The 26,822-nt window shown below is 39.8% G+C and overlaps 1 protein-coding gene across 2 annotated transcripts in view; it reads left to right on the forward strand.

Annotated features, from left to right (window-relative positions):
- Positions 1-2,803: 2,803 nt before the first annotated feature.
- CLCA2 (chloride channel accessory 2) overlaps positions 2,804-26,822 on the forward strand; it is a 36,962-nt gene continuing 12,943 nt past the window's right edge. The window contains exons 1-11 of one of the 2 annotated variants that reach the window (XM_046645479.1): positions 2,804-3,451; positions 4,332-4,469; positions 7,382-7,532; positions 10,267-10,375; positions 11,401-11,560; positions 13,555-13,782; positions 17,497-17,727; positions 18,827-19,004; positions 20,035-20,141; positions 22,158-22,382; positions 24,691-24,961. In XM_046645479.1, the coding sequence (XP_046501435.1) occupies positions 3,266-3,451; positions 4,332-4,469; positions 7,382-7,532; positions 10,267-10,375; positions 11,401-11,560; positions 13,555-13,782; positions 17,497-17,727; positions 18,827-19,004; positions 20,035-20,141; positions 22,158-22,382; positions 24,691-24,961 (1,984 nt within the window). In that variant the 5' untranslated portion in view covers positions 2,804-3,265. The remainder of the gene's footprint in view (positions 3,452-4,331; positions 4,470-7,381; positions 7,533-10,266; positions 10,376-11,400; positions 11,561-13,554; positions 13,783-17,496; positions 17,728-18,826; positions 19,005-20,034; positions 20,142-22,157; positions 22,383-24,690; positions 24,962-26,822) is intronic. The other variant, XM_046645478.1, reaches the window with a different exon arrangement.

Genomic DNA, 26,822 nt, shown 5'->3' on the forward strand with positions numbered 1-26,822 from the left:
GCATTCTCCATCCCCACATTCTAAGAGAGCCTGTGTAGCTGCTGATAAGAACAAGTGGAGAAAGAGCTGGGTGTCCGCCCTCAATGCCCTCTCAGCCAGTGAATGACCTATATTAAGTGTTCATGGTAGAAAGAAGAAATGCTTCCCCGCTTGTTGGTGAAAAGTTACTCTCTTTTGGTAACTGTGTGGTTATGTGGTAATGGTGTGGCTTATGAATTTCATTTTTGAGCATATTGCTCTGCTGATGGGCATAATGTTTTACTTCAAATCACAAGAGATTGGCATAAGAAAATAAACTGCCGAGGAAAGCTGAAAATAAACTGCCTTGTGCTGTGTAATGAGTCACAGTTACAGGCAAAGCCTTCAGAGGTGCCACATCCCTGAGCTTCCCCTCCGTAGACATAGAGTGAGTGAGTGAGTGGAAAAAGCCACATCTGGGAATCAGCCCCAGAAGATAAGACAGCTAAGCTGACCTCTGAGCTATAGGGTAAGCAACTTCGGCAACCACATGGTGACCAGTGACATTCCATTCTCCTACACACCCGAGGGAGCACCAGTACCCAAGCGTCATTTGCCAGAGGGAGCAAGAGGGAAAGTGCCCCAGAATAGAGGAGACATCTCCTTGAAGAGAGACATTCAAGGGGAGGCAGGGCATTTTCACACTATGATCCAGAGCTCCTTTGTGATCTGGCTTTTATGTACTTCTCCTGACTCGATTCATTCATTGAACCAACACTTATTGACAGTTTTCTGAGCTAGGTGCTGAGGAGGTGGAGATAAAAACAGACAGGGTCCCTTCTCTTATATGCCCTTCAGCTGGAAGCAGCAATCAATTACACAATGTGAATATGACACTGTAACCAGGATCATGCTTCAAAGGAGAGGTATCGGATGCAGTGAAAGCATGACAGAGGGGATTTGACCTAATGAGGGAGCTCAGGCCAGGCTTCCGACCAAAATTGGAATTTGAAGGAAAAGCTGGTGAGAGGAGGTTCCAAGCAGAAGGACAGCAAGAGAAAAATTCCCTTCATCATGTCTCTGTAGCTCTTACACTTCATTTGAATTTCTCGAATTCTCCCACACAGTCTTTCACCTCCAGGTGCTTGCTAATAAACCTCCTCCCCACTCTCTCCCTTTTTCTCTTGCTTAACTCCTGCTCATCGTTTTTGACTCAGCTTAGATGTCACTTCTTCTGGGAAATCTTCCCTGCAGCCCCCTCTCAAGCCTAGGTTTTAGATGCTCCCCAACGGGTTAAAATTTCTCCAGTGCTTAATGCTTACATAACCTGTCATCTGTTTGCTCGTCTTCCCTGTGAGGTGGGAAGCTCCTTGGGGGCAGGAACTAAACCTTGTTTACTGACTTTCCCAATGCCTACCACAGCGCAGTGAATTAATGAGCAAGAAATATCTGAGGAAGGAAGAAAGAAGGGAAGGGTTCTGTAAGCCAGCTATGGTAATGATAATAATGTTAGCTAATATTTAGATGTCACTTAAGCTATGCTAGGTACTGTTCTAAGCACTATATCAGCTAACAATTCTCTCAATAAATCTATGAGGTGGATATTCCTTCCCCCATTTTACTGAACTGGTTTAAGCCCCAATTCCTCATCTGTAAAATGAAGATCGTAGTGATACCTGCCTCATAAAATGAGGATTATAGCAAATAAGCAAAGTGCCTGCCTGCACGTTGGGTGCTGGTTAAATACTGCCTGGTATTATGATTGTTTGCCAGGACAGACAGGGCCCAAAGTGCTGGTTCCGAAGACTCCAACATTTGGGGGAGGAAGAGTGACATTAGCCTGACCCTGAAGATGGCCAGTAAAGCAGAAAAGAGACTTAGTGTTGGTGAGACTTAGTGTTGGGAGCGGGGACAGACCCTTCTCTGCCTGCAGGCTCCCCTCCCCAGCAGCCTTCAGAGGTGGGCCCAAGGCAGGGAGGGTGTGCAGGTGGACACAAGTCTCAAGGTTTGCTTGCTGTGGACCCCTGACCAGTGAATACACCTTTTCCTTTACTTCAGACATAATTTTACAACATCTTTCCCTGTGTGTGGGGTTCTTATACATGAAGATAGGAGAGGAAGTGGGTTCCTAGATAACCGATATCTGAGAGAGGACCCGATATAATGGAAAACAATGGAATTTGAGGTCAGTTGGCCTCATTCTAGCACTGTGGTAATGCTTACATGACCTTGAACAGGTTACTTAGATTTTCTGAGCCTTAGTTTTTTACCCATAAAATAGGCACGATAAAACCCATCACTCCATAAGTGTTAGTTCCTTCCCCCATTGGCTGATTTTCATAATCTTTTTGAGACTCAGTGTCTTCATTGAAAAACAGAAGTACAAATTATACCTGCATCAGGGAATTGACATTTAAGTGGGTTCATCTGTAAACTCTAAAGCACTATAGAATTATTAGGTATTATTCATCAGTCATGAAATATTTGTGAAGCCTGCTATATACCAGATCCTGTGATAGGTACTGGAGAAATGGAAGGTTGAGGTAGAGTCTTGTCCTCAAGAGAGAGTTGCTGAAAGAGAAATTCATTCTTTCCCCTTGTCCTGGGAGAAAAGGCAGTGAGCACAGAGGGAAGGGCCTCTGTGGCCTGCACAGGTTTCCCAATTCCTGGCACTTGGCCCTCCCTGGGGGATATCTGACACCTTTCCCCAGGCATCAGCTGAGAGCTCGCCCAGACTACCTTACCCAAGGGCCCTAGGGACAGGGCTGCAGGATGGATTTCCAAAGCTTCAAAATAAGCAGAAAAGAGAATCTTACAACAAACAAAAAATGACTTGACCGTAGTAGGGAAGTAGTTGTGGTGACCAATGGAGGAGGTTGTCAAGGGTGGAGAGAGAAAAATCACTGTAGATTTCTGTGTTTCTACTGAAAACGGATTGAACAATCCAGATTCTCAGATTTCCAGCCCAGACAGCCAGACCTCCCTCTTTCAAGCTCCTTTTGTCTTATTTCCCTCCTCCTTCTGAGAAGATATAAAGTGAGTAAGGGGTGGAAGATTTCTTGCCCAACCATGATTCAAGAGGAAGCTCAGCCACAGAACAGGCAAGTGCAGCTTTGCCTAGAGAAGAAAGACTTGTAGAGGCAGGTCTCAGAGCGATCCACCCCAGATTTTGCAAAGAAGGCACCTCCTTCATCACAAGTTCTAGGACCTTTCAAGTTCAGGAAGAAACTATCTGCTTCCCTATAGACAACCTGGAACAATGTACCCAGCAGGACCAGTGTGAATAAACCAGAGGCCTCTCTACAACATGACCCACAGGGACAATGAAGGTCTTGTTTGCAGCCTGAAGTTTTTGATTCTCCTGGTGGCCCTAAATCCAGAACTCCTATCCCTGGGAGCCGGAGTGCAGCTTCAAGACAATGGGTATGATGGATTACTCGTTGCAATCAATCCTCAGGTATCTGAGGATCAGAACCTCATCCCAAACATTAAGGTGAGTGGCGAGTATGAAGTCAAAACCATTATCTCATTAGAATAGACCTGTAGCCTTCTTTAAGGAGCTAACAATTCTGCCTGGTTTGTATTTGAGCAGTAAAGAGAGCAGCATTTCTTAAAGATCACATCATAAATTGCAGTTATGGCCAAGCCAGTTTGTTTAGCTAATTTTGTGTAGTCTCAGCTCACAGAGTGTTGATCCAGTCCTCTTTTATTTGTTGTTGGTTGCTAGTAATTTTAGCTTTTTTGTTTTCCTGCATGACTGTTTTTGGGGTAGCAACTTAAAAAATCACCCACTGTGGCAACAAAGACCAGACGCTTGACTGATGAATAAGCATGAGTGTGCTTATTAAAATCATGTTGTTGGATTCCATCCCGAGAATGAGAATTCTCAGACAGGAAGAGTGAGAGTCTGGATGGAATGCCAAAGAGCAAACTTCTTTATTTTCACCAGAATGTTCTGTAAACATTTTCACTTTAACATGATAAGGGAGGATCCTGGTTCCATTGCTTAAGAGCCTCCTTTTGGAATTGCTTTGTGAAATCAGTATCCTCGTAAGGTGTGGTCTTGAACATGCCCACAGGTGTGACATGAAAAGGATTTGTTCTGTGAAATCTTAAAAGCCTTTCACAAAATTGGGAAAATTACATAGGCAGGTGCAGACACACAATTAGTGTCCCCCAATCTCTCCCAGGTAACCATTTGAAGTTTATTTTGCTCCTAGGTTTGCCCAAAGTCTAAAGCTGTCTCTAAAAGAAATGGGCTCCTTCAAAATATTTTCATTATTTTTTATTGCTATGTATTCATGTGTAACCAGAAGACCAAAACAGAAAGGATTTACAAGTGATAAAATAAGTTTTTCTTTTATTTGCTATAGAAAATGATAACTGAAGCTTCTTTTTACCTATTCAATGCTACCAAGAGGAGAGTGTTTTTCAGAAATATAAAGATTTTAATACCTGCCACATGGAAAGCTAATAATTACAGCAAAGCAAAACAAGAATCATATGAAAAGGTAAGAATTCAGGATCTCATTTAATGAGCTTAACTCTAGTTAAGGGGGAAAAAACAAAGTATACTGTGTTCGAAATTTAAAAGTGAGAACTTAAGCCGGAAAAAATCACTGACATTAATTCACAAATAATGTTATTGAAAAGATTGTTATCTACAAAATATATGGAAATATAATAAATGAGTGCAAATTATGGAGTGAAAAATAAGCAAAATGCCATTGCCATAGTAGCCTCTCAGAAGACCTCTTTACTTTGTAACTTACAGGGTCCTTTCTGAAATTTTGGGTTAAGAACCACAAACTAGTTTTATCCCACAGAGTAGGAGTTTTGAAGGGAACAATTCCAATTATGACTATCTTCATTTCCCATCCTCTCAGGGGCAGTAAACATGCGTGCCCAGACAGAAACAAGCTACTCAAGCATATAAAAATATGACTGTCTTCTCGTGCTAGAGTGTGAATTAGCGGAATTTCACATTGGCCCAACTCTAGGATACTGATGTCAAGGAGTATGTTGCTAAGAAGGCAGGCAGAAAGAGAGGAGGGGAGGAGTGGCTACATTTCCTTTTCCAACCAAAAAAGAACTTGAGCTTTGAAGGACTCTCATAAGCTGTAGATCATAGTTAAGCATCCCTCATGCTGTCTGGCACATGCTGGTATGCACACTATAAATAAATGTTAACTAAATGTGGCAAATGACTGAAGTTACTGTGAACAAGAGTCCTGGCAGCTACCAGAAGGGGCAGGAGCAGAGGCATGGAGAACTTAGCTCAGGGCTTCAGCGATGGAGTGGGTTTGAGAACTGTAACTACAGCTCAAACACAAGGCCTGGAACATGTGATCCAGTTTCCTGTTTTCCTTATTTGTGTCATTTGGTATGAAATACCCTAAGATTGTTCTAATTCTTAGCTCTCCTTTGAAGTCACTCTCTCAGTAATTGAATGATAAAGCAATCTAGATAACACCCCACTGTCCTGCAAAAAGCTAAAGAGGCTCTTAAAAGCATTTATGACCAGATGGAAAGCATTTGACAATGCTTGGGCACGGAGGTAGGAGAGAGAGAGGAACTGGGAGAAACTGGGAAGACAGCTAGTGTTTCCAAGCTGCAACTAAGTGCCAGGCATTCTACATATATTGTTCAGTTCTCACACATCCTAAAATTAGTTGCTGTTATCACAAATTAGGAAACTGAGACTCAAATAAGGTAAGGATTTTGTCCCAAGTCAAATAATCAGTAAATCACAGAGTCACAATTTGAACTCATGTCTGTTTGATTCTAAAACACATATTCTTTGCACTCAGCTATGCTGTCTCTAGCTATCTATATAGATTGCATTGATCAATTTGGCCTTCAATGCAACAAGGAAGTATCGGAGATGACCAACACCACAACCAGGTAGTAGTCCTGATCCTAACGGAAAGGAGAGAAACAAATAGCTAAAGGAAAAATGAGAATATGACTGAACAGAAAGATTAAAGGAAAGAATGTTTGATATGACAGCTTGAAGTCTGTTCATATGTCTATTGGATACCAATTCCTTTAACCTCATAATGCCAATTAAGCTAATAGTTGGTGAATGATCATTATGTATAGGGGCCATACTAGGCACAGCAGAAGACACCAGGACAAGTAAGGTAGTTCCTGTCCTTTTGAATCTACAGTCTAATGTAGGTAGGATGCAGGGAAGGGGAGGAAGGGTTAGTGAGAGTAAGTAAGAACTGTATTACTACAGTCTATAAAGTAGAACGTAACCCCAAACAGCCTCTGAGTACCCTGACCCATGCAGGGCACTCTTTCCTTGTTGCTTCAGGACAAATTTCCAGACACAGGAATGAGGTTTTGCCCAACTGAAGACTATCCAAGGGCATGACATCTGTAGCCCTTTTTGTGGGAGTTACTCTGCAAAGCCCTTGGCTTGAATTATCTTTCTAAAAATAAATATTAATTTTATTAAAGGTATTCGTACTCATTGCAAAAAAAATCAAACAATGTAGAAATAATGGGAAATAAACATGAAAATATTACCTTTCTCTACTCCTCAGTGGTGTGTACACACACACACACACACACACTACACATAGAGTACATATAGTGATAACTATATACATATTTATAGGATCATATTAGATGTATTTTTCCAAAATCAGCTTTTTTAAAGAAAATTTAACATAAACATACGTAGTTAACTTCTAAGGGCAAGTCCTGAGACAACATGTTACCTTTCTTCCTAAAAATAAAAGAAACAATGTTGTATTTAAAAATCACGCTGTCTAGATGTTTGTTTGAATAGATATTTACTTTAACTTTTGGACTTAAAATGTTGTGTTTTAGCACTAGTAATTGAAATTGTCAGGGTACAAGATGAAATGTAACTTCATTAGAGTGATTGTTTGCTGATCTAATTGGTTATGGGAATGAAAGGACAAGGGTTAAAAGAAACACAACCTATTGTTGTGCACTGATGAACACACAGAAAGTTGTTCACAAAAGGCTGTAACATCTTAAAGCGCGTTTCTGAATGATACGTAAATGTTCTTCACATATTTTTATTACATTTTATGGTATTTTGTAATGTCAGAATTTTACAGTGTTGACTTTTGAGAAAATTTTAATCTGGAAAATGGGAAGGTCAAATGGAAGTAACAGAGCTCCATGGAAATTTGCTAAGCTTTTAAAATAAAAGTGTTTTTGAAAGTGCCAAATAATTTTGTTGATATTTGGTTGTGAATGAATGTTAAACTTCATTTATAAGGCATTTCTTTTTTTTAAAATCTGCTATTAAATTGAAATATAATTCATTCATCAAATGCACAGATCTTAACTATACAGTTCAAAATGTTTTAACAAACGTATGATTGTGTTACCAACACCACAGTCAGGATATAATGTATTACAAGCATTTCTTTAAATTTAGGCAAATGTCATAGTGACTGACTGGTATGGGGCACATGGAGATGACCCATACACCCTGCAATACAGATGGTGTGGAAAAGAAGGAAAATACATTCATTTCACACCTGACTTTTTACTAAATGATGACTTAACAGCTGGCTATGGATCACGAGGTAAGTGTTCCCAATCAGGGAATAGACATTGGATAGTACTATTTACAGTATTTCTGGGCTTGGTGCTGAAAGGGACTCAGAAAACCTGAAACCTACCAAGGACTTAGCATTTGAATGGGGAGAGAGGCCCACAAAAGAGAGAGTCATCAAGGTTGAATATCATTCTGAAAATTGAAAGAAGGGAGAGAACAGTGGGAAGAGTATGGACAAAACTGTGGCAGCAGAAGAACCCAGGGTATGTTTGAGAGATGGGAACAGTAGACCCCACTGATGTGCAGACAGACTGTGGGTAGCGAAGTAGTGGGAGAAAATGCTGAAATGCATGTGGGGGCTAGGTGATGTGGGGCCTCCAAGACTCAAATTAGAAGAGACACATGAAGGTTTATAAACACTGGAGTGACACCATCAAGCAGTATTTAAGAGGATGACTCTCGCTGTGTGGATAATCTGGCTCCCTCAAATCAGTGAGAGAGAAACCAGATACCAGAAGTCCAGGTAGGAGGCCGTGAGACTTGAATATGCATGGAGGCAGTGAGATGAGGACAAGAAGGATAGTAATTACCAAGAACAATTCAGAAAGAGAATTTTTCTTTTTAAAGATTTTATTTTTCCTTTCTCTCCCAAAGCCCTCCGGTACATAGTTGTGTATCTTTAGTTGTGGGTCCTTCTAGTTGTGGCATGTGGGATGCTGCCTCAGTGTGGCCAGATGAGCGGCACCATGTCCACGCCCAGGACTCGAACTGGCGAAACCATGGCCGCTGCAGTGGAGCGCACGAGCTTAACTACTTGGTCACGGGCCAGCCCCAGAAAGAGAATTTTTTATGTGCCAGGTGCTGTGCTGTTTGCTTTTCAAATGTTATCTTATTTAATTCTAACAACTCTAAGTGATAAGAGCTGTTCTAGAAGGAATAATAAAGAAATAAAGGTGTGAACTGCTACAGAGTGAAATGCAAGGAGGGTGTGTGTGTAGGTGGCATTAAGGAACATACCAAGTTTTCGTCGAAAAGAGAAGGGACCAGATTAAAGGTGAAATCCACAAATCTGGATTTAGGCAAATTGCTTGGGAGGAACACCAGACTGTCCTGATAGAAAGGCCCAGCCTGTGGCTGGATACGGATGGGGATGGCTGGAGTTTGGAAGAGAAGTCAGGGTCACAGGTTTGGAGACTGACATTTAGTGGATGAGATGTGAGAGAGAAACGGTAGAGAGAAAAGATCAGCAGGTCAAGGGCTAACTATCCCATTCTTGATTTTTTGTTTTTGATTTTAACATATAGTCGTACGCTTCAAATGATGTTTTCATTTTTACCCCCATTTAAATCTAAATAGATTTTGTTATCCTCCATATAGCTAGCAAGAAGTGGAGTGACACACTCCATAAAACACACTTTATAAAACCTTATAGAAAAGTTTTTTTCCTGGTAACTATGAGGTGCTGATAACTTCTGCACAAATATATGCCTTCCCCAGCACTTCTAAATTCCATGAGTAGGCACAAACTTTTCCTTAATACCTTCAAGGGGTGTTCCCCTCCCTTCCTTTGTCCCAAGGTCCAAAAATTGCATAACATGCCACAGCGCAAGTCAACTCAGCAAATGCTTCCTGGATCCTCAGAACGTAAAACAATTCAGAAAAAAAAAAAAAAGTGCACTTTGGGAGGAGAGTTTATCTAGAAAGCTTCTATCAGGGAGAAGTCAGTTTTGACCTGAATGTTGAAGGCAACGCAAGATTTAGAGAGGTAGAAAAAGTTATAAAGGATTTGATGAGGATGGGGGTTTCCATGAGCTAAGAGTTGGAGATAAAAACATGGAGAATCAGGGATAAAATAAAAGAGAATGGACCATGCAAGCTGGAGAGGAGGTTTAAGATCTTTTTTGCTCCTTCCTCCCTCCCTGGCCCCCAGGTTTCAGTCATTGCTGTAGATTGGAGAATTACTTACAAGAAAAAGGCATGTGTGCTTGGATAACACAGACTGAAGAATAGGAAAGCTTTATTTGCTTGTTTGGTGTCCTAGTCCATTAACAGAATACCATAGACTGGGAGCTTATAAACAACAGAAATTTATTTCTCACAGTTTTGGAGGCTGGAAGTCCATTAAGGCACTAACAGATTTGTTGTCTGGTGAGGACCCACTTCCTGGTTCATAGAAAGCCATCTTCTTGCTGTGTCCTCACATGGCAGAAAGAGGAAGGGAGCTCTCTGGGGTCTCTTCTATAAGGGCATTAATCCTATTCATGAGGGCTCCACCTTCAAGACCTAAGCACCTGCCAAAGCTCCCACTTCCTAATACTATCACGTTGAGGGTTAGAATCTCAACATATGAATTTTGGGGGCACATAAACATTCAGTCAATTGAGCTTAGATATGCTGCTTTCCTTTTCCCGAATCCTGAAATTATAGGCTTATGTGAAGCTAAATAGAAACCTGTTAGGCAGCTTCATTAGGGAAGTGAGAGGATGTGGGACTCCTCACTAGTTTCAAATAGATGTGCAACAAGTAAGTCACTGGTTTTCATTTATAGGACTAAACATATTTTCACATTGTCTCTTTTATGATAGTAGGAAGTAAAGCAGAAAGAGATGGAAATGGGGTGGGAAAGAGGAAAGTGGAAGAGAGAATTGCATTTCAATCCTTCAGATGAATATATATAGTCAAGTGACGTCACATCTGCACTGATTAACAAGGTCCATCACTGAGATTTTAGGAACTCAGAACAAAAGCTCTCTCTTCCATAGGCAAAGTGTTTGTCCATGAATGGGCCCATCTCCGTTGGGGTGTGTTTGATGAATACAACAATGAGAAACCTTTCTACATAAATGGGCAAAATCAAATTAAAGTAACAAGGTGAGTAATTTTTCTCATGTTTAAAATTCATTGTTTATTTTTTGACTCTAAAATTGAGTTTACAATGGCATCTAAAACTTAGTTGGCAATTTTTAGTTTTTTAATTTTATTGCATTTTAAAAAAATTGATAAATATTTATGTGGTTCAAATATAAAAACAATGCAAAAAGTTATGCTCTTAGATATGTTGCCCCACCACTTTCTTCACTCTGTGTTCTCTCCTCCCCTCTAGATAACCATTTTTATTAGTTTCTTATTTATTTTTTCAGTATTTCTTCAGGAAAATTCCAATAAATAAGAATATATATTTTTTCTCACTCTTCTTTTTTTATCATTGCATAGATTTCCTTTGTGTGGATGTATCATAATTTTTTAACCAGTCCCCTATTGTTGGACAAGTAGGTTGTTCCCAATCTTTTGTTATTACTAATAATACTACAGGTCATGATGGTATAGATATGTCATTTCTCATGTAGGCAGGCAGATCTGTGTATCTATTGAATAGTTTCCAAGAATTGCTGGGTCAAAGGGTATCTTTAGCTTTAATTTTTGTAGATATTGACTGATTCTTCTCCTAAAGTTTGTATTGTTTTTCAGTCCCATTGACAGCATTTGAGATTACTTATTTAGAAATACATTCTTTTAAATATCATCATTACGTGTTCATTCTCTTCTTCCTCTGACGTCCAACAGCAATGGGCTCAAAGGAGCCCTGACTCAGGAAACTGCCGCTCATTGTCTTCCTTGGACCTCCAAAAGTTCATGTTGATTTCCTGGTGTCTTTTACTTTGATCCTGTTTAGTTGGTAAAGCCCTTGGCAATACAGACCCTCTCATCAAGATCAAATGCTTTAAAATAAAGTGGAGTTCATTTCTAAATTAACGATCTTTCTTAACAGAGCAATTTTTAAAATATTTTATGTGTATCTAGCAATCTACAACCCTCGAAAAAAAATTATTATATGAGCCAATGAAGAAGAAACATACGTATTTCTAAAATAGAGCCAATTTCTGTTTCTATTTTAGGTGTTCATCTGACATCACAGGCATTTTCGTGTGTGAAAAAGGCCCTTGCCCTCAAGAAAACTGTATTATTAGTAAGCTTTTCAAAGAAGGATGCATGTTTATATACAATAGCACCCAAAATGCAACTGCATCAATAATGTTCATGCAAAGCTTATCTTCTGTAAGTATGGCCTTGGAATGACAAACTCCTACCAGATTTCATCTCTTCCCAAGATAGACTGATATGTTTTAAGTATTTAAACAAAAAGACAATTAAGATTCACTACATTTAGAACTTGAGGGATCTTAGAGTTCATTTAGTTTTTGTTTTACAGATTAAAAAAAAAAGGAGGCCTCCCTGCAAGGGGATCACCAAAAATAGATTCATTTAGAAAAATGATTATTTGCTTTCCAGGGAAGGTGATTTAACAAAGGAAGCCCTGGAGACTGTAAAAGAAATTGCTCATGTGGTAGTGCTCCTGTATCCCTTCATAGGAAAGAGAGCAATGTAACACAGGATTATATTTCTTGCATTTGAGGTAGCAAACCACTCTTATTTTAACTGAATTTCCTAATTCTCTTTCCCTTGTTCTGCATAATCTAGAACCTAAAAAGAAAAGTCAGGTGTTACCAAGGGAAGCCAACTAACCCTTAGCTTTGCAGGTTCAGAAACTCTACCTTGTCGGTATTCCACACTAAAAGACAAGAGACTAGTGTATGAATCCAGAACACCATTTTTAAAATTATTATTTCAAAAGAGTATCCCAACTGCCATGAGGTCTGAAACCTGAATCCTCTGGCCAGTTCATCTTCTCTCTGAAGGAAGTGGCATGGAACAGCCAAATTCTCACCAGAAGCCTGCTCTGAGAGCATGGAATCAGAGAGGAGGGAGTGAAGTGGTGCAGAGATTCAGTGGCATCAGGCTTCATGACCTGATATATTTATCCATCTTTGTCACACCTGTAGGTCATCTCCTCTTCATGGGGCTGCAAATACTGTGGGCACGTGCCTCTGAGGTTTTCTGTTTCCATGCTGACCAATGCCCCTTGGATTGACACATTCTTTTTTTACATAATTTTTTTCTTCAGTCTGGTTTTAGTCAAGGCTAGGAATCATTCCGTAACTTTGAGGTGATTTTTCATATTTCTTGTCTGATCCATTATGTTTTAAATTTATACCCTTAATATCTGAAGCCAACCTAATTCCACGTAATTCATCCACATTGTTTGTGACTGGGTACTGTCTTTGTGATCCTTTGAAAGGCCTACTCATCAATAGTATCTGGTCAGAAAAGTTTCATGATCCCCGAACCATAGTTGTGAAGCATAAAGAAAAGAGTTAAAAACAAACAAGTAACAACAACAACAACAACAAAACAGGTTCTACTACTATCTCCCCATCCTACTAAGAAACTCACATGCTTAAGTAATTATTAACTTTTTGAAGCTCAGCTTCCTTTTCTAAGAAAACATAGTTGAGACTAGAGAGTCTACAAGGTTTCTTCTAGCTCTAAGCTCCCAAGGCTCTGTTAGCAGGAAGCACCTACTTACTCTTTGTAGGATTATAGCCACTAGGAAATAGATGGTAACATATTACTTTGCAATGCAAGCCATACCTTTAAAAGGGATGCTGACATAGGTTTAGCATTAGCAAATAAATTATATCCAAATTTCCAAATGGGGAGAAAGATCAGGAAGTAGATTTATGTTGGTTTTCTCCATATCCTGTTCTTACAGAGATCAATATTTGAGTTGGATCAATATATATTGAATGGTCAATAAATAAAGGTGCAGTGGTTATTACATATGATTCCAAGGAATAGGCTGACCAAGATAAATAAGATCTCCTGTTTTGTTTAACACAATAGCATGCTAAGGAAGGTAGGTGATGATCTTGTTTTTTTAAAACTAAAATATATTTACATAGTCTGTTCTCTGTTATCCAAGTGCAAATAACTTTCGTAGAGGTTGATCTCAGTACCACGAGGGTATCAAGCAAAGGATGGTGCTTCTTTGTAAATTCAACATCATTCCTGAAGGAAAGGACACTGCTGTGGCACTTCTGATTTCCCATGTTCCAGCTCACCTTTTCTTTTACCTTTAGTTGCTTGAGAATGAGATGTGTCTAGTATAAGAGGAGTGACTTTATTCTCTGATAGGCGTTTTATTTTTCCAGGTGGTTGAATTCTGTAATGCAAGTACCCACAACCCAGAAGCTCCAAACCTACAGAACCAAATGTGCAGCCTCAGAAGTGCATGGGATGTAATCACAGACTCTGCAGACTTTCGTCACAGCTCTCCCATGAGCGAGACTAAGCTTCCACCGCCTCCCACCTTCTCACTTCTACAGGCTGGTGACAAAGTGGTCTGTTTAGTTCTAGATGTATCCAGCAAGATGGCAGAGGTAACATTTTGAACCAAAATGGTTGCCAACCATTCATCATTTTTTTCTATCAGTTTTAAATTCTTTTTATTTTCAGAGGGTCAGGGCAGAGAAGGAAGAGGCCAAAGGTTTGGAATCGTCATGGTCATCGTCTTTTCTTGGGGACAAGAGGAACGAATTCAGAATGTGGCCCAGAAGAAATTGAGATAATGCAGATAAATCAAATCCACAGAGAATTCATAAGCCTCATTTTTGTTACTAATTGCAACCTTTTCCAACCAAAACCCTTTTTGAAAACTCTTACATGTGATGAAAGTTTCCTGTCTGGCCACATTCTACTTACTGGTAAACACCCCTGGCCAAGGCAAGAGACTGAGTTTGCAATGAGTGTGCATATCTATTATGTGTATATTTTCTATGTCAGTGTGTATAGAAAACCATATCTCAGTCATCTAGCAATCTGGCAGCTTTCCAGAAACCCGCACTCAAAAGCTCCAGAACTCTAGACAGTGGGTAAAGCTTTCATCTCTGGAATCAGGCAGATGTGCTTTAAGTCCCAGCTCCTTCACTTACTGTCTGTGTAATCAAGAGCAAAATAACTTCCCTGAGGCTCAATTTTCTCATCTATAAAATAGGGATAATAATACCTTCTTTCAGTGTTGTGACGGAACCATCGCATACTGGCTCACAAGAGTCAATTGCTAAATTTTTAGGAAATTTGCAAGCCAGTTGTTAAACACAGCCATTATTCAAAATTAAACTATGTAGAGTTATAATTAAAACAAACATAATAACTGCTCAAACTTCATCACTTCATAATTATTTTTCTACTAATTTTCACTATTATCTATGCCCAGACTCAGTAAACTACAGTCCATGGGCCAAGTTTGGCCCACTACCTGTTTTTACATAGCCCATAAGCTAAGAATGGGTTTAGGGAAAAAGCAAGAGAATAATAATATTTCATGATGTATGAAAATTCTATGAAGTTCTATTTTCAGTGTCCATAAATAGTTTTGTTGGAGTACAGTGACACTCATTTATTTACATGTTATCTATTGCCACTTTAGTGCTAAAATAGCAGAGCTGAGTAGTTGCAACAAAGAACATGTGACCCGCCAAGCCTAAAATATTTACTGTCTGGTCCTTTACAGAAAATGTCTGCTGATCCCTGACCAATGCTCTCGAGGTTCTTTCTGGTCCATCGTAGCTCTGTGGGTCTGCTACGACACATCTCTGCGTTCAATGACTTCACATTGGCAGCTTAAACCAGCTGTGGTGGGAGTTTCTACCCCACAGAAATTGTAACAAATTAGGGTTCTCTCTCTCCTTTTTTACCAGAAAGCCAGTTTTTAAACACTTACCAGCACACCACTATCTACTTCACAGAGTTATTGAGGGGGAATAAATGAGATAATGAATATGAAGTCTTTGATTCATCAGTGTGAGCAATTGTTTTATTATAGTACTTGGTCCTAAGGGAGAGTTTATCCTCTTTTATTGTCTGGATCAGTAGTCCTGGAAAATTTGCCTGTTTTGTCTTGTCTCTAAAATATTAGGAATGCTACTAATACATTCAGAATCTAGATAATTTTGTAATGTTGCTTACCTGCGGTTGACTAGGGCACAATCTTCTCACATATGGTCTCAATTTATAGTGGCCGTCTGCCTCTGTTGAGCAAGAACAGATGGAGTGAAAGGGAAAGACAGTTGAACTTGAGAGAAGACCTGAAAGAAGTAGTAGAGAAATAAGCATAAAGTAACAAACTCATGACAAAGCAAACTTGCCTCCCTTTTCCTGTCAATACTGTCACTGAGTCATCAGGGCCATTCTTTCATTTATCAGGTGCCTACAGTGTGCTGGCATGGGGGATACAGAGAGGAAAGAACAGAGTCTCTGCTTTGAAATGCTCTCGGTCTAATGAGGGAGATATAACACGCACAGTGAATAAACAGAATCTGACAAAGCTCCACAGAGCTGTGAGTTGCTGTGGAAGCATTGACAGGCAGCATCTAGTGCTGTAGGAGAAAGCGACTGAGGAAAACTTCACTGACAGGGTGGACTTGAACTCTGATGATTCCCCCTGGCCTCCAGCTCCAGTACGTTGGTCTCAGAGTCCTCCACACCTAGGCCTCCATTGTTCCGTCTCCTCTCCACTGCGCAACCCTCCTTCCCAAAACCCCTGTCCGCAGACAACACCTCAGAAGCCTGCGTCCTTTCACAATTGGTTTTGATCCCACTCTCTTCTCTGCCAGAAAACCAGCTCCCTCCACCTGTCAAACCCTCATAGTCTCAGCTTGTCTACCAGCCCGTACTGTCTCTGCAAGGAGAACAAAAAGTCTTGAAGGACGAGTAGGTATCTGCGAGGTTGAGTGAGGTGAGGGAGGACTTTCCGGGGAAGGGAAGAGTATGCCTTCCCCCTTCCTCTTCCCACTTTCCCACTTCCTCTCAGTGGCTGAGAGGCAAAATTAGAAGGATTTGTTCAGGGGAAGTGCATTAACTGGTATGGCTGTAACTAACATTGGGTAGGTCTAAGGAAGTGGCAGATAAGACGGAGAGATGGCACGAATTTGAGAGAAATTTAAGACATTAACTTGATAGGACCTGTTCAAGGATATGAGGCCTGGTAACTGAGGAGTAATAAAAGAGAGTTCCAGGTTTCTGGCTTAACCATTTGCGGGTAGAGGTCATGATTGAGAATGATGATTTCAAGATCCTGATCTTAGCAATAGCTACTAAGTGCTTACTATATATCCATTTTTCAGATGAGAAACCTGAAGCTAAAAAAGATAAGTAATTTCTCTATGGGCACATAATTAGCAAAAGTTGAAGGCAGGATTCAAAGTTCCTGTTTCAACCACTCTCCCAATTTACCTCCCCATATTGTAAAAGAAACAATTATTTGGGAAGGAAGGCAATGAATTCAAAGTGTGTAGAATTTGAGATACTTGTGGGACATTAAGTTGGTGATGTTCCTATGCAGTGGGAAATGCAGGTCCAGATGTTAAGGAGGAGATAGAGACCACAGTCATCACTGATGGGGGGGAGGGGTCACTGAAGCTGAGCTTGCTGCTCCCATAGCCTTCAAAACAGGTGACCCTAGAGAGTTCATCAGTAGCATCACCTGCCCAAACCTGGTCACTAATATTACTTCATACTTAGTACTTCAAGGTATAACTGTATACTGTCATATACATATCTCAGTTGATCCTCACAGCAATTCTATTTTAATAAGTAAGAAAGGCATTATTGTCCCCACTTTACAGATGAAATGCCCAGCCTCAGATGACCATGATAACAGAGGATAGTGCCTGGATAGATACCTCTAACTGCTATTCCTCTCTTCCATAAGGCCTCTTTGCAATGTTCCATCTTACCCAGACTGAATTTTAAAAGCAGTAGTTACAAATCTAGTCTCAATTGGCTCCATCGATCTTTGAATTCTGGGTTGGAGAGAAATAGTGGGGACATGCGTTCTTAGAGAGTTGTCAATTATGAATAGCTTGTTGGGGGCAGAGTTCTAAACCACACCACCCTCCCCAAAAAGCATTCATTTTTGAGCCTGCAATTAGCTGAACAATATTCTGGTATTGTGTCACTCTTTACAACTCAAAAAGTTACAATCCGACATCTCTAAAGAATTAGCAGAGATATTTGCTAATTGAGTTATTTAGTCACACTTTCGCCTACCAGACACATGTTGTTACCTTTCTTTTTTCCTTTTTGGGACATAGGCTGACAGACTCCTTCGACTGCAACAAGCAGCAGAATTTTACTTGATGCAGATTGTTGAAATTCATACCTTTGTGGGCATTGCCAGTTTCAATAGCAAAGGAGAGATCAGAGCCCAGCTACACCAAATTAACAATGATGATGACCGAAAGCTGCTGGTTTCATATCTGCCTGCCACCGTGTCAGCCGAAGCAGAAACCAGCATCTGCTCAGGACTTAAGAAGGGATTTGAGGTACAGTAGAGCACCCAAGCCTCGGATCACCATCACTTTCCTTTCCCTCATTTTGTATCTGAGGTTGCTTCTGATTTTGGGTAATCTGTTATAGTGTGGTCATACAGCTTCAACTATGGGATTGTAATGATGGATTATCTTTAAGGTCAGGAACCACGTCTTGTTCACCATTGAACCCCCTGTGCCTAGCAGAGTCCCTGGCATGTAATAGTTGCTTAATAAGTGCTTGTTGAAGGAGTGAGTAAATAAGTGAATATAATGGCCAATGCTGGGGGACTGTAGAATCATCTGGACAATTTCTAACACTGTCCCTATCCATTCTGGAACTGTCCATCTGTGGCCATTGTCACCCTTGGGTTTTCTGGTCAAAATCAGTATTTCTGGCTCCTGCCTATAGTCATACTAGCCCTCACACATGAGAATCAATTAAGGCCAGAGGTATGTTTCAAGAATAATAGAATAGAGTTCACGTAGATCAGTGTAAGTTTGGATTCAAAATATAAGATGCAGCCATGTGTCAAACATCTGGTAGCAAGGAAGACATATCAACTGCAATTGTTGATGCCTCTGGGCAAGAGTTTCTCAACCTTGGCTGCCCAATGAAATCACCTGGGGATTAAAAAGTTCTGATGCCTGGGTCTTGCCACTAGATATTCTGATTTAATTGATCTGGGGTATAGCCTGGCCGTTAAAAACCTTTAAAGCTCCCCATCTGATTCAATGTGTAGCCAAGGTTGAGAACCACTGCTCTAGGGCCTCTTATTGGTCACTCACTGGATCTCAGGAGCAAGGACCTCACACAATAATGTTTCTCCACATCCTCTATGATGGACACTATTCCAAACTCAGGGCACATAATGGTGATTCAAACAGGAAGAGTCCCTGTCCACAAATAAGCCAGCATGGCGTGGAGGGTGACAAGTGCTGTGATGGGGTGAGGTGAGGACTGAATGGGGATGAGCATGGAGTGCAGGGAGCTACAGAGGACCTGGAAGAGACATATACCCCATTGGTGGGAAATTTGAAATGAGAGTGAATTCTGCTCAATAAGAAAATCTGAATTACATTTCCTTCCAAATGACTGATACTCTATTTTCAGGTGGTTGAAAAGCTGAATGGGAAAGCCCATGGCTCTGTGATGGTCTTAGTGACGAGTGGAGACGATGAGCATGTCGCCAATTGCTTACTCACTGTGCAGAGCAGTGGTTCAACCATTCATACCATTGCCCTGGGTTCCTCTGCAGTTGAAAACCTGGAGGAATTATCACATCTTACAGGTAAATACATTTCTAAAAACTTATATTTTAGAGCATTTCCTATCAATTTGAATATTCAAAGCACAACCATGAAACTCAGATTATGTCAACAGAATACAGGACTTAATTGAAAAAAATAGGAAGCTTTCTTAAGAAAAAAACACAAAAATCATTGCTGAAATCTGCCAAAGTTTTGCTGACTTTTTTACATTTTCCTTAGAATGTGCCAATTACATACATCCAATGAAAATACTATTTTTATAATATTTTGTTAAACCAGGCTGAGCATGTATAATCATGGAGCTGAAAAATGTGTTTAAGATTAAATGCACTAACTTCTATGTTAAGGACACATATAGTATTATAAGATACACATCGTTTTTGTTCTAAATGAGGCACAAAATAATTTTATCTTATACTCCTTATATTCAATAAAAAATGGTATGCTGCTTTAAAATTTGAAAGTTAGATTTTACTGAATTGTTATTATTATTATTATTTTTGCTGAGGAAGATTGTCCCTGAGCTAAATTTGTGCCAATCTTCCTCTATTTTGTATGTGGGATGCCGCCAAAGCATGGCTTGATGAGTGGTGGGTAGGTCCGCACCCAGGATCTGAATCCATGAACCCCGGGCTGGCAAAGCAGAGCGTAGGAAGTTGACCACTACACCCCTGGGCCAGCCCCCTGAATTACTTTTGAAAATAATTGTTCTCAGACTGTAAATGTAAATATATAACAGTGTAAATAGGTAGCAATTAACCTAGATTGTCTGGGGCTTATCTTTACTACAAGACTATTTGATAAATATTTATTGAGTTTTTTATGATGTATCGGGTAGAGTTCCAGACGCAAACATTACAGCCATGAACAGTGCAGACAAAACGCCTGCCATGTGCTGCTCACCATATGGTTGTGTTGGATGCCATGCACAGCTCCTACTTCCCCAAAACTAACCCTCTTATGCAAAAAAAGTTTGTTAAAGGCCTATCATTTTATTTTTTGTTTTAGTTTATACGTTTTAATAGCTAACATCCAAATCATGTATTTCAGGAGGTTTAAAGTTCTTTGTTCCAGATAAATCAAACTCCAATAGCATGATCGATGCTTTCAGTAGAATTTCCTCTGGAACCGGAGACGTTTTTCAACAACATATTCAGGTCAGAATTTCTTCAATGTTATACTTACAGATGGGGTCTGGGAGAGGGGGAAGGAAGCAAGGAAAATAGACGAATTGTGCTAACTTCCTCATTAACTATATTTGAATATGTAACGGTCCTTGTGTGGAAGGCTTACGAGGAGTTCTTGACATCACCAGAGCCTGGCTTCATCGTTACTGATGTCTGTACTTATTCTTTTTTACCTAGTGTCTGTACTTCTCAGCCCCAGGAGTTATTTTCTGTAATTGCTACTTCAGCTTTTCAGGGTCTATGAGCAGAGCTTGCTCCTTCCTCATGGCTCAAAATAGGGGTTGGGGGTGGGGTGGAAGCAAGGCCCAGAAGAAAAATAAGAAACCGTGCATTTAGTTTTAGTTCCATAATAACTTTCCATCAGTCAGAATCCATTTTACTTTTGCTTCCTTAAAAATGTCTCTGAAGCTCCTCCCTTATATAAAAAGTACCAACTATTTCATTAAATTCTAAAAATTCCTAAATATCTCTTAAACTACCATGGTTTACTTGATTGTGTTCACAAAAGCTTCCTCTAATCAAGTCATTTTTTAAAAGGGTCAATTATTTTTCTTTCTAAGTTCTTTAAAGATATTTCGAACATAACAATAATGTTTTGAACAAAATTTCATCTGCTGTTTCCTCACAGATGGTAAGTGAACTTGCTAAGTTAGTGGCTTTATGTAAACAAGGAAATCAGTAAATTATTATTTGGAATATATAACATGAAGATCATAAGTACAAAGTAAAGGCAATAACCACAATTCCATCACTAGAAGTGAAAAAAGGTGAATTATAAATGACAATATGTATTACAGATTAGACTACAATGGATTTTTCTAAATAATATTTCTACCCCGTGATTTCCTCTTTAATAATATGAAATAAAAACAAATGTTTAAAAAATTAAAAGGAAAGCATTAACAAAATATTATTCATTTGGTTCAAACTACCCTGATGTTCCCAAACTCAGCCACCTCTCCCCAGTTGTTTATGTCATTAGTGCCAATAGACAGGGGCAGAAACAACATTTAAGCACCTTCAGAAGCTCAGGGCCCCACAGAGAACGTGGCTCAGGAGTCAGCAGTCCGAAAACACTTGTTAAATTGATTTGAACAAATAATCTACAATGTCTTTGCTGTCATCCACCAACAAAATTTTATATCCTTTCCAAGTCTGAGCAATTTTACAAAGTGTTACTGTGTTTATTTAATAAATATAATTTTTCGAAGTTATTTACAGACTTGTATCCATAGTGAATACACAATAATTAAATGCAGGGGCTCTCGTGTCAGCCCGCCTGTGCTCTCTCCCAGTTCCATCCCCTTGCTGTGTGACATTGGACCAATTACTTCTCTGAGCCTCAGTCTTCTCATCTGTAAAATGTGGATGACACTAGCACTCACCTTAGAGGGGTTTCATAAGGATTGAAAATGAGATAATATATGCAAAGCATTTAGCACAGTGCCAGGCATCGGTACATGTTACACATACATGCACATACACACACACGAGTGTGCACACAGCTTACTGTGAATGATTAAATGATTTTTTTAATGTACCCAAACCACCTGAAACCTAGTGTTTTATTTTTTATTAGAATACATAGCAGTATATGGACAGATTATACACAAATTAAACAATTTAAGCACATTCACAGACAAAAATCAAAACGCCTATTTAATTGCTGATCTGAGGCTCATGTTGATTTGGATAAGAGATAAGTATGAGAACAGCTAAAATCTCCTGATAAAGAATAATGAAGTGACACTTGTTAGCCATAACAAATATTTTATATCTACTGTACTTATTTAATATACAATGTTTTGCTTCAGCAAAATATTTTTATATGAAAAATAATTTATGTAAATATAGTACATACCAGAATTAAATGATTTGTATTTTTGCCAGTTCATTTTTTCATTTTTATTTGTCATAAAAGTAAGGAAGAAGATGGCGTGCTTATGCATACACTGGAAACTTTCACATACCTATTCTCTTGAACAGCTAGAAAGTACAGGTGAGAATGTTCAACCTCACTATCAACTGAAAAACACCGTGACTATGGATAACAGTGTGGGCAACGACACTGCCTTTCTAGTCACATGGCAGACCAGCGGTCCCCCTGAGATTGTATTAGCTGATCCCAGTGGAAGAAAATACTACACAGATGATTTTGTCACCAATCTAACTTTGCAGACTGCTCGCCTCAGGATTCCAGGAACTGCGAAGGTGGGTGTTGCGAGCTGATTCATAAGGAAAACACTTAGTCAAGTACATGACTTTCAACTGAACCACATAATTTAATGCATAGTGTAAAGGGAATCCTATTCTGCTATATCAAAATTTTACTTTAAATTTATTAGGGCATTTTGTGAATGTTAAAAATTTAAGAGGAACAACAAAGGTATGTTCAAAATTTTAAATACTGATGGATACCAAATGCTGCTCACTTCAACAGAGGAAATTAGTCCTTATGTAGTATAAATAATTTTTCTTGCTTCCTTCCTTCCTTACAAAATCCATGTAGACATACTCATCTATATGCTTACCGAAAAACCTCTACTTAGAATTTATAATATGCATACATGCAATATGTCTGTTTTTGAGCACCTACTATGTGCTGGGTCTTGTTCTAGGTGTTTACAATAAAATGCCATGATAGGAGTAAGAACAAGGTACTCAGAGCACACAGGAGGGATGCTCAGGCTGGGAGGGGGGGGAAGGAGAATGCTTCCTGGAAGTGAAGATATCAAAAATGGAAATATGGAGGATAAAGGGATCAGAGGTGTGAATGACATGCTGGGCAGAGGAAACAGCACATGGAAAGGATCAGAGAAAAAGAATAGGGCTCCTCATAGAACTACAAGTAGTTTAATATGGATGAACTACAGAGTAGCATGTAAGGTGGAGATTTAGGAAAAGGGAGGAAATGAAGAGGCTAGACAGATAACCAGGAGCCATGTCAGCAAGGGCTCCGTATGCCAGCAAAGGGAGTAAGAGTTTGAATCCTAAAGGTAGAGGGAATGACTAAAGGCTCTAGGCAGGGTGGTGAACTGACCAGATCCACTCTGGCACTGCCTGAATGTGGTCCCTCCCTCTCCCCAGACTGCTGTTGGCAGCCTCTGCTCAGCCTCCCTGCCTCTGGGCTCACATCCCTCCTATCCATTTGTCACTTCTATCAGAGTGATCCTTCTGAAGCACAAATCTGATCAAACCTGTCTCCTATTCAGAACTCTTTGTTGGTGTCAGAATAAAATCCATGTGGTTCTATTATATACCAAGCCCTTCTTGTTCTGTCTTCCGCCCAAGCTTATCGCAACCCTGCTCCCAAACACCTTATGGTGTGCTCCTACCTAACTTTTCTCCAAACTCATCATGTTCTCTTCAATCCTGTGCACAAGGGCCAGGAATACTTTACCTAATTCGTGCTGCCTTTGCTTGACCTCTTCATCTAAATTAGGTGCCCTGTATCAAAACAATTATTACACCCAAAGGGAAGTTTTTCACGTGGAGGTTCCTGCCATGTGTCTGTTACTGATGTTACGATTACAAAACAAACAAATAAATACATAGATGATCTTGATACCTGAGTTATGACTTCACTGGAAAATGGTAAAGCACACAAATCCCAGGGAAGAAGGCTAGGTAGGGCGTGGGGGCATCTTAACTTTCCAAAGAGAGTCACACCTTAACCCGTTGTTTTCTTTCTTCTTCCTCCTGCTCGATTGTGTGCCTCCTGTTACTTCCAAGGTTTAAGAAGGAGCAGCATCAGGAATGAGGGAAAAAGAAATATTTATGCACGGTTTAACCAAAGGAGCAAATTCTGCTCCATTGTAGTTCAAGCTTTTTTCTTTCAGATATCGTTTTGCAGGTTTCCCTCTGGAAGGCTAGATAGGCAAAAGAGAATGGTATTTAGCAATATTTCTATAAATTACTCAACATAGACACTGTAGAATCCTGACTTATTAGATAATAGTGGTCCTTTTCTTGGTCCCTAATCGCATATGTGGGTTTTGTTGCTTGACATTTCTGGGCATCCAGGGTGGGGGGTGGGGGAAGTGGAGGGAAGGAAGGATGCTGTTGACTTTCAGTCCAGATTATCCATATGAATCACAATTGTCGACTTAATTTATTATAATTTTCTCTGTTATATAAAAGGAATAAAAGTGCTGAACCTCCTTTGGGTGAAGGGGCTCAGATTAATATTTGCAAAGTACTTTGAAGCTGGACACTGTTATCATTGTCTTCTAAAAATGTGAATCAAGATGTGTCCCTCCCCACAAATAAATTCAGGGTATAATTCCCTAAAGAGTTACCTTAACAATTAAAGTGGGTTGTGCTGCGAAAGCCTCGTAAATACTGAATTTAAGTATCTCTTAATCAATATTACTATTCCTATCATTCTTTTGTGGTATTTTAGAAAACGCAACATCAACAAAACAAGAACAAAAAACTCTAGGAGCTTAGATTTATGCTTCAAAATTACAGATTGATCTTTTTCTTCACACTTGACAAAACACAAGCCTTTGTTTTGCAGCCTGGACTCTGGATGTACACACTGAACAATACCCACGATTCTCTTCAAGCCTTGAAAGTGACAGTGACCTCTCGCGCCTCTCGCTCAGCTGTGCCCCCTGCCACTGTGGAAGCCTTTGTGGAAAGAGACAGTACCCGTTTTCCCCATCCCATGATGATTTATGCAAATGTGAGAAAAGGGTTTTATCCCATTCTCAATGCCACAGTAACTGCTACCATTGAGCCCGAGACTGGAGATCCTGTTATGCTAAAGCTTTTTGATGATGGAGCAGGTAACAAGTAATGTCATGTCATTTTTCATGTTCTCAAGAGCTGGTGCGATGCTGCAGTATGAATATTAAGCTTATCTTTAAAATTCTTTCAATTCCACTATTTTTCTCATTCAATCTTATGAGATTCTCAAATTCTCATAGAATCACTGACCTCCTGAGTAGCTAAAGGTTGCATCTGCACAAGGAAAGCACATGTGAACTTGAGAAAAGAGAGTCTTCATGAGGCTCCTCAGAGTGGCTGGGCATGAGCCAAATGATGGAAGGAAGTCACTTGACACCTAGGTCTTCGCTTCCATTTGTCCGATGACACTGGCCACACTCAGTGAGGTCACACAGAACAGGCTTATATGTCTTTGTGACATGCCCATATTCCTCTCAGATTCACCAGCTTTCTTATTCACTGAAATAATCAGATTGGACAATTGAAATAGCAAATAAAAACCCAAGAAGGGGGAGGCATGACAGTTAATCCATTTTTTCTCCTTGGACCCAGTTGTGAAGAGAAAATTGGAAATTGAACTTGTGACCCCTGAGATGACCCTAGACTATTCTTTAGCCAAGCAGCTGGATTGATAAAAGGGCACAGCCAGTGCCTTTTACGTGTGTGATTTGGTCACTGGAAGACCAGGCCAACAGGCCTAGTGGAATCAGGATAGAGATTTTCCACCACTGGGAAAACAAAGTAAAACAAAGCCCTACCTCAGAGCGCTCAGTCTGCACATGTCGCTCAGAGCTTCATCATCCATCATACGTGACAGACAGCACAGCACCAAGCTGGGCAAACAGCAGCACCTAGGCTCTTTCTGACTAACTTTATTGACTTTTAAAAACAAACTCCTCTGTCGTTTTATCTTTCCTGATCTATTCTTTTCTTAAGCTAAATTCCCAGAAGGACACTAGACCTCAAAGTTTATGTTGGCAGTCCTAAGTATTTGATCCACTAATAAAATCATATTCCTTTCCTCTCTTGTTTCAAAGATAAATTCTTTTCAGGAGTCTTAAGTTTGGCCACCCATTAGTATCTTGTCATGACAATCTTGTATGACATTTCTGAAACAAAAGTTTATTGAAAGGATTTTAGTTCAAGTCCACCTCAGAGGCATACCAGAGAAGTCCTCTTGTTTTGCCTGTTGGACTAGATCCTAATGAACTTCTCATGCGCTGCTTATCCATGGCCACACTTTTCATTTTCTGTGTGCAGTCCAAAAGTGCCCTTTGCATAATGTTCCTCCCTTGCCCCAGCCTGTGGGATGGCCTGGAGGACAGATACAGCTATCTTAGGAACGATCACTCCAGGAGGCTCAATAGGCTTTTATATTTGTTCCCTGGAACCACTTCATTTATTTGATGTTTAAATTTATGCTCTAATGAAGGAAACAATAAAAAAGATAGTTTAGGCATCAAAGTGTAAATTTAGATTTTTTTCCCCAATACTTAACACACATGTACATAGTTGTCTAATGCTTATTTTTATAATGAAGTAGTACTTATCTTCTAAATAAAATTAGTGAACAAAAATAAAATTTATGAGCCAGCCCCAATGGCCTAATGGTTAAAGTTTGTTGCTCTCACCACTTCGGCAGCCCAGGTTCTTACCCAGTTGCAGAACCGCATCACTCGTCAGTCAGTTGCCATGCTGTGGCGGCGGCTCACATAGAAGAACTAGAACAACTTACAACACGATATGCAACCATGCACTGGGGCTTTGAGGAGTTAAAAAAAAAAGAGGAAGATTGGCAATAGATGTTGTTAGCTCAGGGCAAATCTTTCCCCGCAAAAAAAGAAAAAAAAACTATACTTGTAAAATGCTTTATCAGTTAAAATGCTTTATCAGTAAAATGCTTCATCAGTTCACTCTCAT

The sequence above is a fragment of the Equus quagga genome, chromosome 18, assembly GCF_021613505.1.
Source record: "Equus quagga isolate Etosha38 chromosome 18, UCLA_HA_Equagga_1.0, whole genome shotgun sequence".
NCBI classification, from domain to species: Eukaryota; Metazoa; Chordata; class Mammalia; order Perissodactyla; family Equidae; genus Equus; species Equus quagga.